Source organism: Podarcis raffonei, chromosome 2 (genome assembly GCF_027172205.1).
Source record: "Podarcis raffonei isolate rPodRaf1 chromosome 2, rPodRaf1.pri, whole genome shotgun sequence".
Lineage (NCBI taxonomy): Eukaryota > Metazoa > Chordata > Lepidosauria > Squamata > Lacertidae > Podarcis > Podarcis raffonei.
This window is the reverse complement of record NC_070603.1, coordinates 88,385,839-88,399,985: the sequence shown is the minus strand read 5'-3', so window position 1 is coordinate 88,399,985 and position 14,147 is coordinate 88,385,839. Positions and strand designations below refer to the sequence as shown.

The 14,147-nt window shown below is 42.9% G+C and overlaps 1 protein-coding gene across 5 annotated transcripts in view; it reads left to right on the top strand.

Moving 5' to 3' along the window:
• Positions 1-14,147, top strand: part of GRIP2 (glutamate receptor interacting protein 2) — a 371,385-nt gene that overhangs the window by 347,806 nt on the left and 9,432 nt on the right. For 3 of the 5 annotated variants that reach the window (XM_053378049.1, XM_053378050.1, XM_053378051.1), the window contains exons 15-21: positions 1,172-1,235; positions 2,591-2,736; positions 4,117-4,261; positions 5,138-5,269; positions 7,437-7,576; positions 12,217-12,393; positions 12,800-12,956. In XM_053378049.1, coding sequence (XP_053234024.1) covers positions 1,172-1,235; positions 2,591-2,736; positions 4,117-4,261; positions 5,138-5,269; positions 7,437-7,576; positions 12,217-12,393; positions 12,800-12,956 — 961 coding nt within the window. The remainder of the gene's footprint in view (positions 1-1,171; positions 1,236-2,590; positions 2,737-4,116; positions 4,262-5,137; positions 5,270-7,436; positions 7,577-12,216; positions 12,394-12,799; positions 12,957-14,147) is intronic. The other 2 variants (XM_053378053.1, XM_053378052.1) reach the window with 2 other exon arrangements.

The window sequence follows — 14,147 nt, the reverse complement described above, 5'->3', positions numbered from 1 at the left end:
GGGAACGTTGCACTGGAAAATGTTCCCTGTCCCTACTCTATGGGTACATCATCTTGTTGTATGTGGAATCTCTAGGACACCTGCTCCGCCCCCCCCTTTACTCTTAGCTATCTTTGTGGATCTGTCTGCTGTGATACTCCTGCCACAGGAGAAGGAAAAGGTTGCACCATCAAAGATAGCTGAAGGGTGGTGGGTGTTCCACAGTATTTCCTCTTACCCCCATTCACCATTTCCCCAGCTTTTGGTCACTTGGATTTCTTTATTGCTCTCCTAATAATGGTTCTTGCCACCCCTTTGCTTCCCAAGCCTAGTTTTTCTGGAGCCATCTGCTCTCACCCTGTGCTGGGGATGTTGGAGGATTCTGACGGGAATGGAAATTGCTTCTTTTTGCTTATTCGTCCCACGTCTGGAGCAGAAATCAGTCCAGCAAATATGATCAATATTTGCTTCTCTTGTTCTTTTCAGTCCGCAAATGATGCATAATCGATAACTTCCCCTCCCCGAGCTGCATTGCATTTCCTTTGCATTGAAATGAATGGTATTTGTGTTTAAATAAATGGTGTGGAGTAACGTGATGATAAATTAACCACGTAATGAATTATGTAAGATTCTACTGTATCAGACAATTCATGAGAGGAATTGTATAGCTTCTGTTGGCAGTCAAACTGCAGTGGAGCAGAAACAGCGCTGCATGAGACAAAACAAGGGTCTGGACAGAAATCGATGCCTTCTTACTCTTCTCTTGTCCAGGTCATCGGTCTCTGTGAATACGACTCGGTTGTTTGGATCATAAGATAAATCAAGTTGTGGTAGTTCTCCCCCCTCCTACTCTCCGCAGCTGATTGGGGATTCAAGCCTGGGGGTCCTCCAGTCTAACCATTGCCCCACACGGGCTTATATTGTTGCCTTCATCATGACGCCATGAAAGGCCAGAAAGATATCTCCTGTTTGGGGATAAGTGTGTAGAAATGTGTTGTTCTTAAAGTGCCTGTCAATGCCAATGCTTAATAAACTTTAGGCCAAGTGTTAGGCTTTCTCAGCATGAATCTTCCATTCAATTTTGAATTCCAAAGACTTGTATAATGCCTACTTTGTGAAGTTAGTGTAATGCTAAAGATTATCCTAGAGTTACAGGTTGAGTTTTGACTCTGTGGTATCTCTCTCACAACAGCAAGCAGAAAGTCTGGGGAGCCTTTAATTATCTCTGATATCAAGAAGGGAAGTGTAGCACACAGGTAAGTGAAGAATCTAATTTTCCACTTACAAGTCTCAGACACTAAATCAGCTGAACCCAGTTAAGACATATGAAGACCCTTATATTGGTTCAGACTTCCAAGCCACCTGTACCCATATTGTCTGCTCTGACTATCTGCAGTTCTAAGAATATAAGAAGAATGAGGAGGGGAAAAATAGATGTCAGAGATACAAAGAATAAGCATAAGAAAAGCCCTGCTGGATCACCCTATCCAATCCAACGTCCTGTTCATACAGTGGCCAACCAGATGCCTATAAGAAGCCAGCAAGCAGGGCCTGAAGGCAACAGCAAAGCTCTTTCCCAGTCCAGCCTCCCGAGATCTTTTCAGCTTAAGATGTTGGGGGTTGAACTGGGACGTTCATTGTGCAAAGTATGTGCGTTCTTCCTCCAAGCGATGGCTCCTTCCCAAACATCAGGACCAATGAACTGTAACGCCAAACATTTTCCATGTCTTCCGAAGTTCACAGATGTTTGCATATTCTCCTCCTGTGCGTAATTAGACTTGCTAAAGTTATTCACAAGGTGTGCCATGGCCTGACATTTCCTTTGGCCTCAGTATAGAAGTAGGTCTAATTAGAGTACAGTGCTGGCTTTAATAAATTAGTATTTATAAGCATACTGACTCCTGGAATCTCACTTAAGCCTACTTGATTCCAGTACAAGCAGTGTTGCCAGCACTGCCTTATTATATAAAAGTAGAACATGCATGCATTAAGAGTTTGCTCTCTGAGTTACGTACAGTATAAACTGGTCTATATTATTTTGACGTAGCCAACATGGAGGCTTCCAGATGTTGTTGGACTCCAACTCCCATCAGCCCCAGCCAGCAAAGCCAGTGATCAGGTCTGATGGGAGTTGTGGTCAAGCATCTGTAGGGCAACAAGTTGGCTACCTCTGCTCTGGATGACGCACCATGAGAGATGAGGACAGCCAATAACAGCACCTCCCTATGTCCTTTCATGATATATGGAGAAAACTGTAATTCACAAAATGCTTTCTTGACACCAGCTTCCTTCACATTTACCTGTGACTCGTTTTTTTATTTTCTCACTTATTTAAGTTACCCCAATTGAAATGTTGAAAGGCTGCCTAACTTTCACTAGCTAAGGGAATTGCTAATAATGAGGTGTATTCTCAGGCTGGATTTTAGTTATTTGAACCTGTTTCTATGCAGAAATATCTTGTTTTTTTAAAATCATTAACCTGGGCAAATTCTCTTCTGCAGAAGAGTTGCCATACCACCCACAGTACTGCAACAGCTCTTGGAGAAGAACTAAGTATGCAGCTATTTGGAATGTGTTAAACACAGGCTTGTTTTTCCCCCATTGCTCACAGGACTGGCACCTTAGAGCCCGGAGACAAGCTGTTAGCCATAGATAATATCCGACTCGACAATTGCTCAATGGAGGATGCGGTGCAGATCTTAAAGCAGTGTGAAGAACTTGTCAAATTGAAGATCAGGAAGGATGAGGATAATTCTGGTATGAAAGCACTGAATCAAGCTGTTTCTGAGCCATTTTAATAAAACACTCCAATACTTAAGAAAAGCCTGGCAGAGAAACTGGAAAACTGTTGTTCAAGTAATTGGTGTGTACATGTGCATGTGCATTTATGTGTTGGTGCACATGTGCACATAGCAAATGCCTACAAACCTACGCTAAGGCTTAAATGTTACTTACTGTTTTGCTAGGAAATACTTTGAGGTTTGATGCATACCTTAGCTGTCAACGTTTTCCTTTTCTTAAGGGAAATTCCATTATTCCGAATAGGATTCCTTCCAAGAAAAGGGAAAAGTTGACAGCTATGATGCATACCTTGAAGATTCCTTATCATTATTAAATAAGTGTTTATGCTTTGAACAGAGTACCAGTATCTAAATGGCCTTATTATAAACATAGGTATATTAATGGAAACAAAATTGCCTAGCTAATAAATGCAGTTATGTACAGTCCAGTACTTTCAGATTCCAGTAGACAGCAAACATGCTCCATTTCTTGATGTACACATTATCTACCTGTTTTCCTTCCCTTATTGTTTTTCTTTGTGACATCGTTTTCATCCATTTTCATATTTAAACTGTTTTAACATGGTTGCATTGAGATATATACCGTATTTTTTGCTCTATAAGACTCACTGTTTGCCTCCTAAAAAGTAAGGGGAAATGTGTGTGCGTCTTATGGAGCGAATGCAGGCTGCGCAGCTATCACAGAAGTCAGAACAGCAAGAGGGATTGCTGCTTTCACTGCGCAGCGATCCCTCTTGCTGTTCTGGCTTCTGAGATTCATAATATTTTTTTTCTTGTTTTCCCCCTCCAAAAACTAGATGCGTCTTGTGGTCTAGTGCATCTTATAGAGCGAAAAATACAGTATTTGTTTACACTACAGTATGTGGCACACAGCAATTCCTTAAAATTAAAATCCAAACAGCAATAAACACTCAGATAAATGTTTCTGGATATATTAATTAGCAAAGTTGCATCAAAGCATATATACCAAAATTAATTACAAATATGAATTGATCCATTTACTTAGTTAAAGGTATTTTGTATCAATAACAATTAGAATTCATGGGAAATTGTAGGAAGTGGGGAGGAAAAGAATTAAAATATGCACTTCATTCCTTCCTGTATTATAATGAAATTAGTAATCACATGCTACTAGCTATTAAGCAATAAATGATCATTTCCCAATCCTCTTTGGCGGTTACTGGGTTGTTGTTTTTGATAACTGGAAAAAACAAGCAGTAGGTCTAATGGAAGTTAATAATCAGCCTGTATCTTCTAGATGATCTAGGACTAATCTCAGGAATTCCTTTAGTTTAGGGTGATTTCTATAATCAGAGCCCTCCTTTCCTCTTAACAGATGAGCAAGAAACAACTGGTGCTATCATCTACACAGTGGAGCTAAAGAGATATGGTGGACCCCTGGGAATCACTATTTCAGGGACCGAGGAGCCTTTTGACCCAATTGTCATTTCAGGACTGACAAAACGAGGGCTGGCGGAAAGGTGAGTTGCAATTTGCATCCTGATGGGCAGGCATCTATAATGATACTCCGAGTGTAATCCACTGGGAAGCTCTTCTGCCCATTTGTGCCACTGAATTAAATAGAGCCTGCATACGTGGGTGGTGTAGATCTTTCTGCACAGTTACGTGGCTGTGCGCGTAAGGAAAGAGAGGAGAGAGAACTTGGTTGCACGTGATCTTGAGAGGAGACATGAGAGGTTTGTGCGCTGAATGGCTGTCACAGTTTCTGAGCTCCCAACGGGCAATTTTGTGTTGCTTGGGGAGACTGTGAAGCTTCTTCCAGGTAGTATATTCAGTGCTATTATGTTTATGCATTGGTGGATATGTTTGTGCAAGGGGTGTGTGTGTGTGTGTGTGTGTGAGAGAGAGAGAGAGAGAGAGAGAGAGAGAGAGAGAGTTACAAGCAAGGAACCAATCAGGAGTGCTGTGTTCAAAATGTGCAGCCACATAACCTTAGAATCATAGAGATGGAAGGGACCCTGATGTTCATCTAATCCAGCCCCCTGCAATATAGGAATATGTAGCTGTAGCATATGGGGATTGAACCTGCAACCTTAGCATTATCAGCACCATGCCCTAACCAACTGAGCTATCCCGCTTGTAATTTGTGGACTGTTTGTTTACATGCTTGTGAAATTGCTGGGGGTACATGACATTTCCCCCCCACCTCAGTTTTTCCTGTGGATCCTTTGTTCTTTTCACCACCATCACCCCTTTCACATGTAACCACTGCAAACTGGTAACGTCTGTCCTTGCAGGAGAACCCCTGCAACTATCATTCTGAAATTGGGCAGGCTTCATTTCCTCAGAAGGGACAGCCGTATTTGCAAACAGCACCCATTTTTTATATTTCCCAGCTGTAATGAATGGAGAACGCAGAACTTCACTATATACAGAATGGCTCAGAACCTGGAGCACAGATCAAAGTGTAAAAAGCATAGTGCAATTCAGAAACGGATCAGAATGTTTAAAAACAAAATAGATACAAGGTGAATCTTTGGGCCCCTGCACATTCCCTTCCCATAATTTTAAAGCCAGAATTTAGACCAATCCATTCAGCTGCTAGAGAAAACAGAGGAATTTTATAATTTCAGTTCATTAATCCACTGTTTGGAAATAAAGTTAACTTTGCTATTTAAACTGGCACCATAGTGACCTCTAGTGGATAGTTGAGAAATCAATATCCTGACTCAAAGGAAAAAGCAGGGTGGGGGGAGAGAGAGCATGAAATATAAAGAAGTTGAATTATATCCTTATAAGCTGCCAACAGACAAGATTTCCAAAACTGATTGCTGTTCTGTGTGCTAAGCTTTTGTTTTCTGTGACTGAAAATAGACAGGGTTTTTTTGTTTGGGAGATCTGCAAGCAAAAGTAATTTACTCTCGGAAGGGAGTGGAGTAGCTAAGACAGACTCTTCTGATGGGAAGATAAAATATGCTTAAATGACAATTCTTGGAGATTTTACCGCAGCTGATGGCTAGAACAGCAGAAGCACAAGGAAAAGGGATACGGGTACAGCAAGCATTCTGAAACTGGCCGGCCATTGGTCTCTATGTACTTAACCAACGTTTGAGTTGTAGTGCAATTTAGGGCATGCAAGGAAATGAATGTCTGTTGCAGCTGTAGCTTAATGGAATAACTGTGATCTAAATGGAGGATATGACACAACTGGCCTTTGCATCCATTGGAAAACAACCCACAGTTGAGCCGTACCTTGGATTCCACCTGTGAGCTGGATGGTTTACTTATGTCACGCAAAGGCAGCCTTTATTATTGTGGTCTCCATGTGCAGCACCCCAAGGGTCAGGTGAAACTCACTGTGCCCTTTGTAGTTCACAGTCTATTTAGATGAATTACTAAAGTCAAGCAAGCCCAGATCAAACTGAATGGGTCACTGCCCTGAGGAATACCGGTACTTTCTTTATACCACCTTCACCGTGTTTTGTATGTTTTGTAGTATTCATGGGTGAATCATTGGGCACCATGCATTCTGTAATTCCAATATGCAACTCAAAATTAGTCTATTCACCATAGCCAGACAAATGACAAGGCAAAATATTGGCCTCACCAAACATTTGGATTACGTCCTGCTGCTTGGCGCATTTTGTTCCTCTGCCTGCTACTCTGGGGCAATGTTACCCCCCCCCCTTCTTATTTGACATTGCTGTCTTCTGCCTTCTTTGACTTCACTGCCATTTCATCTGATTGGCTATGGCAACCCATTTATTTTTTTTACAGGTATTCTTGACATCATGATGTCAGACATTGGCTGTGGCTTCTTCCCATGGCAGTGAGGGCAAAGGGACTTCCCACTTGCTGCTCACATGGCATCATAATGACTGCAGGTGGTTGAAACCTGTCGCAGTTCAAAGGAGGTCACTGATCAACAGATTGGTGGTTACAACAAGCCACTCTGAATGCACCCTCTAGCACCAATCAGCTGACTATTGCTGAAAGGGCATCTTCAAAGGAGATTGCGGTAACCACCAAACAGCTGATTGGTAACCACTTTGATGTCTCTGCAGAAGTAAAAACACAGTATTAATAAATGGAGCATTTTCCCCTCTGCAGATGATGCAGCTTGGGTTCAAAGCCCAATGGGGAGCTCCCTAGTGTAGCTGATCCCAGCATGGCTCCCAGTCAGCTGGCCAAGGGGCAATTGAGAGCTCCCTTAAATCCACATCCATATGACATATGATGTCAGGTGTGCAGATGGTTTGTGAGAAACCACCCCGTGGGCCAATTTGGGATCTGTGCTGGGCCTAATGGGGCCCAAGAAGTGAAGGTTCCCAAACCCTGACAGATTGTCTATGCAGATATATGCATATACAGGTCTGGGGGTTTTGTTTGTTTGTTTGTTTGTTTCAATTGGAATTCATGGATCAGCCTTTATAGATGAATGAGAAGCATTATGTGTAGAACGGGTGAAGACATGGGCTTCTCTTTCCATTATAAATCACTGAATTTGGAGAAGTGCCTGCTAATCTGGAAATAGTTGTGCATTTGTTTTCATGTTTTTCTTCTGATTACCACAGAACTTTAAATCTTGCCGCACATGCATCCATCAACTGAACATGGATATCTTTATTTATGGGCTGATTTAATGAAATTACTGTCTTGCATAACAGTTGGAATTTTCATTTGCTTGTTCTTTAGGACTGGAGCGATCCATGTAGGAGACCGGATATTAGCTATTAATAATGTAAGCCTTAAGGGGAAGCCTCTGAGTGAAGCCATTCATCTACTCCAGATGGCTGGAGAAACTGTAACTCTGAAGATCAAGAAGCAAACCGAAAGTAAGTCCTCATTCTAAAAATCTGTGTGTATCATCTGGAGCCAAAATCAGTACAGATCAATGTAGCAATCTCCACTTCTTGGACAAGGTTCTTGGGCAGTCACTGGCCAAATCCAGACTCTCTTGGATGACACTGGTTTTCCCAGATCTATTTTGATTTGGGTTTAGGCCTGCTTTGGTGCACAAATTGCCTCAGTGGCCCTTTGTCGGAAGAGCCGCAGTGGGAATGTGTCCCTGTTTTGTTATCCTTGATCCAGTGGCTTTTGATACCATTAACGATTGTCTTCTTCTGGAGTGGCTGTCCAAATTGAGAGTGGGCACCACCACTGCTATGATTCCAGTCCCACTTGGGTGGCTGTTTTCACAGGGGGATCCTTGAGGGATATTGTTTGGCCTCATGGAGCCTTTCTGTGTCAGCTTCTGGAGAGTTCTGTATTATCTCCCATGCTATTCAGCCTCTACATGAAATTGCTTAATGGGGTCATCTCGAGTTTTGGAGTACATGGTTAGCAATTTGCTGGAGACACACATCTCTGCTTCTCCTATACATCTTCAGGTGAGGCAGTGGGTGTGCTAGATCAATGTCTTGCCTCGGTGATGGATTGGATGAGAGCCAATAAACTGAAGCTTAATCAGACAAGACTGTGGTCCTGTAAGTGCAGCGGTTCTCAACCTGTGGGTCCCCAGATGTTGTTGGACTACAACTCCCATCATCCCTGAGCCTTGCTAGCTAGGGTTGATGGGAGTTGTAGTTCAACATCTGGGGAAGCACAGATTGAGAAAGGCTGTATTAGTGGGTGGTTCCCTAAACCAGATGGATGGGATGTAACCTGCTCTAGATGTTGTTGCACTCCCTCTGAAGGAGCAGGTAGATCCTATAGCTTGAGGATACTTCTGGATCCATTACTGTTGTTTGAGGCTCAAGTGAACTGGGCAGCCAAGTCTGCTTTCTATGCTCTGGTAACCTCAAGGCTGGATTACATCAATGCATGGGGCTGCCTTTTAAGACAATTTGGAGACTGCAGCTGGTATAGAATTCAAAGGCTAGACTGTTAACTGAGGCAGAGTGGTCCAAACATGTAACACCAGTTCTGTCATGACTGCACTGGCTACGATTAGTTTCCGGGCTGTATTCAAAGTGCTGGTTTTGACCCATAAAGCCTTAGGACCCAAACCTTCACTGTCTTGCAAGATATCTTTGGGAGAAGAAAAGGCTAAGAAGTAAACCCTACACCAATCCGGAGTGGAGTCCCTAAGAGACTGGATGGCGCCTTGTACACCTCCTTCTGGCAACTCCTGCAGCCAAGTTGGTGCCAAATGTATTGCTCTGCTCAGAGGCACCAGCTTCTGAAGGAGAATTGGGGGGAGGTGATGTCACATGGTGCATGATGCCGAATGAGTGACATCAAGACATTGGGGGGGGTCTTTAAAAATATATGAGGTCAATGCATAAATGCATTGTATAATGATTGCATCCTCTGTCTACATTATTAAACTGCTGTTCCCTTTAATACTATTCCTGTTAATGCCCCTGTTGTGTTGGACTACTGGATTGTGGGGAAATGTGTTAGTTTCCTTGGGAGGCTTATTTAAAACAAGGAGAAGGAGGCGAAAGCACCAAGATCAATAGGTGACTCCATTGACAGGTATAATCTCAAGCACCCACTTGAGATTCTGTTTAAGAAGCTGACTAGATTTTGAGCTGTCTGCTTCCCTTTGAAAAACATCTTCAGACCTGCCAATGTGGAAAGTGATTTTTATTTCTCCTCTCCTTCCTTAACACTGTTTGAGCAGCCCCACTTTGACGCAGCATTAAGTTTCTGAAAGAATTGCTGAAAAGCCAATTGGGGGAAAACTTAAACGGCATCCTTCACTGCCAACCACCTGTCAGTCAAGCATCTCACATCAGATTCTGTGTCTCTGCAGAGTCCCTTACTTTTGAAATCCTGATGCAGCAGCAACCTTGCCTGCCAAACTAAGGAGCCCAGCCAATGTCTTGAAAGGGCTGAAGTTCACTTTAAAGTCCTGACTGATGTTCATGTGTAAAATTGAGAAATAGGCCTCTGTCCTTCTGTTCTTTGCTTTTAATGAAGACAACTTGACAGTGTAACCATGCAATTTAATTTTCATGCTTGAAGAGACTATTAGATTTCAATCACATCCATTTTCCTCCTTCTCTGATTCAGTCTTTCAGCTCTTCATGAACACAGAGGATTTTCCGGGTGCAATCCCTCCTACTTTCCTTCCTAGCCACTGATAAATTAGATCTCCTACTTGCTCAGAGTGTAGTTTTTCCTCTTGCTTTCTTAGCACTTTTTACTCTGGCAGAGATAAAACACCTCCCTCACCTCTGATCTCCTTTAAGTCTCTTTCCTGCTGCAAGGAGTTGTACTGACATCCATAAACAAAGACAACTGCAATACGTTATTGTACTTCTCTCCAGTCTCACTCACTTTTCTCTTTTTCTTTTCTTCAAAAGACCTGTGACCTGCCGAGAGCCAACTGGGGAGGGGGGAATTGAAGTGTTTGAGGAGAGAGGTAGTTCCCAGTTTCTGCTGGAAGCAGAAGCTACCACTAAAATCGTTGTGCTTTAAAAACACTCTTCTGCTGTGGAACTTCCTCAGGAGGTTGCAGAGGCAGCACTTTTCAGGTTTGACTTGCTTTTGGAGGAGACCAAACTTGAGACTTGTGGTGTTTCTAAAAATATTTAATTTTACAACTATAAAAGTAAAGCCATGTGTGGAGTTGATCAACTCCTGACAGGTGGGTCACCTCAGACCCCCAGAGAGAAATACCTGCACCTAAGGATGGTCAAATCTGTCAATTTCACTTTCTCATTATTTTAATCTTAAATTCAGTTTGCCATGTTTCTGCAGCAATTTGCAATTATTGTTTTTTTAATCCCTATGAAAATTTGTCAGAATTCCTCCTAATAAATACATCTTTTTGTATGCAGTTTTGACTAATGTACACGTTTTTGAAAGCAATTTTCCCTAATATGATGCATTTTTTGTATCTCTTTATTAATATATGCATTTTAATGCATTCTTTCCCCTAACATATATTCTACACATTGTTTGGGATGGAGAATTGCGTTGCAAAATTCGGAGAAGTGCAAATTTCAAAGGATAGGTGTGCTTTGATTTGCACATTTCATAGAATTGTAGGGTCGGAAGGGACCTCAAGGGCCTTTAGTCCAATTCCTCTTCTTAAGAGGTGCACATTAGGTAGTGACTTATTAAAATGCAAACTAAATTGAATTTCTCCTCCATCCCTTCATGCTCTCCAACGTGCCTTCCAATCTCCATGTCAGTGCTCTCATTCCTGCTCACTCTATCATCCTAAAAAACTGCAGTTTCTTTCACACAGAGACCCAACCTTAGCTGAGTTTGGGAATCACCATCCCCCAACGGCTCTCACAGTCCAGAGATGATCTCTGTACCTCTCAACCATTAGCTATTATGGTGTGAAACACGTTAATAGTCTTTCGCAGAGCTTTCCCCAAGAGAGGATATAGCTGGCACAGCTCATCCAGCAGTCATAATGATATTTTTACTCACAGAAGCTCTTTGGAGCACTTTCTGTGTATGACACATGAGTCAAAATGAATGGAGGAGAGTGAATTCCTATCAGTCATTCTAAGCCTGAGCTATTTGAAATTGGAATTCCACAGCCATCTCAAGTACTCCATCATAAGCAATTTAACCCATCCTAATTTGGGGAGACTATAGTGGGCTCCCCCCTTTCTTTAAAGTACAGTCTTTATCTCAGGAGATGTTCTAAGGTGAAAGAGAAAATTGTCAAGGTGATGGTGGTTTTAAGTGTTGAGTAAAGAATAAATCACTTTACAATCACTAAATCAAAAAAGCCACTTACTTGGAAATAAGTCTTTTTACTTGATTTCACTGAACTTACTTGCAAGCAGATGCACTTAAGATCACACGCCGGCAGTAGTCGTGATCTGTGTGATTTTTATGCCTGGAAAGCCGCTCCCCCACTCTTAATTTCACATTTGGTTGGTGCAACTTGAAGCTGCCATGAGTCAAAAAGGCTTACAGGATGAAGGGGAAAGAAGGGCAGCACCCCCTTGCTATAGGGCTAAGGTAGCATCAGTGTTCTCCACACCAGACACTACATCTTCTGGAAAACACAACATTGGGCCTGCAACCTGATGTGAGACTTACCAACCATTAAGGTAAAAGTAAAGGTACCCCTGACCGTTAGGTCCAGTCGCAGATGACTCTGGGGTTGTGGCGCTCATCTCGCTTTACTGGCCAAGGGAGCCGGTGTACAGCTTCCGGGTCATGTTGCCAGCATGACTAAGCCACTTCTGATAAACCAGAGCAGTGCATGGAAATGCTGTTTACTTTCCGCCAGAGTGGTACCTATTTATCTACTTGTACTTTGAAGTGCTTTCGTACTGCTAGGTTGGCAGGAGCAGGGACCGAGCCACCGGAGATCACTCTGTCGTGGAGATTCAAACTGCCAACCTTCTGATCGGCAAGCCCTAGGCTCTGTGGTTTAGACCACAGCGCCACCCATTAGCTGGTGATTATAACATGACCGAAAGAGAGCAGGCGAGCTTCACAGAAATGTCTCTAACATTTTGTGCATACCTGTGCATCTTTATTTTGACCCCAGGGACTTACCCGAAACAGTCTGGGAGTATAAATGAAGTGAGCGACCCAGAAGATGACCTGACTGATTCCCAGAAAACTAGCAAACTCTCTGAGATTTATTCCACCACAATCCCCAGTGTGGACAGTGCAATGGAATCCTGGGACGGTTCTGGCATTGATGCTGGTTATGGAAGTCAGGGTGAGTCTGCCTTTAATGTGCGAATGCATAAGTTTGTCTCCTCCCTTCCAACTCCATTTTGAATTGCTGAGGGCCAGTTCATACATTTATATCTGAGGGGATAAAGGTTCACGCAAGCGAACATTGCCATGGGGTCAGCAATTACAGCGAGCCCCTTCAACGTCCATTTACAGGTGTGGTTTGGATTTAAACCTCACCAGCAAATGGACAAAGCAGGGCGCTTTGTCCATCTGGTTGCACGATTAAAATTCTCCCTAGACATATAGGATGTCTACTGCAGAACTAGAAATGGGAGACAGACTTCCCATCCAGCTAACTTAACCATAAGATTGTCTTTCCTCAACGTAGCCATGTAAAAATGACCTGATCCTTCCTGTTTGTCTCTCTGCTCCCCATCGGATCCCAGTAGGTACATACTTGCCGCAAGCTGTTGGCATTGCGCTTCACCCACATGAATGGAGATCCAGCAGACAGAAGAACAGTACCCCTCCTGGTGATCCCAGGAAGAGTTACCCCTTTATGGATGGCAGTTTCAGTGAAGATGACTGGGAGAAGCCCAGCAGGTATGTGAGGCTTGTTAGAAAACGAGGGGGAAGGATGGGTGTGTGTGTGTGTGCACATTCATATGGATCTCATGGACAAGGCATGCCTACATGTCTTACCTGACTCCGTTCGATTTGTCTCCCGTCCTTCATCCCAAAGGAAGGGGTCAATATCAGCTTCAACTATTCCTGAAGGAATTTGACATGAAAATATTCAGATCCATTTTTTCTTCCACATTCCAAAAGGGACATGTCGTACAGAAAGCCCAGGCCTCGCCTGTGTTTTTAGAGAAGAAATGGAACTGCAAGTGGACTGCTGGGCTAGTCTGATGAGTGGTCATTTTATTAAGTTGGGTTTCTAATTGGAATGAAATAATGCTGGCATTTAGAAGTCGGCGTTTCACCTTTTCTGAATGCCCAGGCTTAAGTTTCATTACAGTGGGGTGTCATCTTAACAATGGCGTTCGAGCGATGGAGAGAAATTAAAAAACCTTTAATGTGTGGCCCACATTTGTTCTTTTGGGTGTTGACTAAATGGCAGTCCATAGCTGCTAGGTATGTGAAAGGCCATATATGAAAGCAATCTAGGGTGGATGCTTATACATGACGCTGATTTTTATCTCTATCCTATCTATCCTCTGTTTGTCTGATTACCAGTAGGTATACAAGATCACATGCAAAAGTGTGTCCTGGTGATGTTGTCACCAAAAAGTCATTTCTAAGTTCCTTTTCCACTGGTGCAATGTTTTTCACATGAGCAGGAATCCAGTATTGCAGATCTGGAATCTGATCTATGCACTAATGTTGTTAGAAGACCTGTGTGTGTGTGTGTGTGTGTGTGTGTGTGTGTGTACGCGCACGTGCGCGCGTACGTACACACACACACACACGTAAAATGGGGTTACAATAATACTAAGGTGCAGCATGTTAGACATCTGTAAGAGTCTGTTTGGATGAAGCCCAGGGTTCAGCATTAAATTAGCAAGTATTACATGGGAATGGAGGGCGAGGGGAGAGGTACCAATTCCATAAGGTTTTGAGTGGCCTATGCAGCCTGAACTAATCCCACTAATTTTCCAGTTTGAACTAGAAGGGATTGGCATAGTCCTCACATGGCTCGTGGGTGCCAAGTGACCCGAATCTGTTTGCTGTGATAACTCAGGAATCTGCCACCTGCAAATGGCCTAACTGCTCATCACTCTGCTGTCTTCC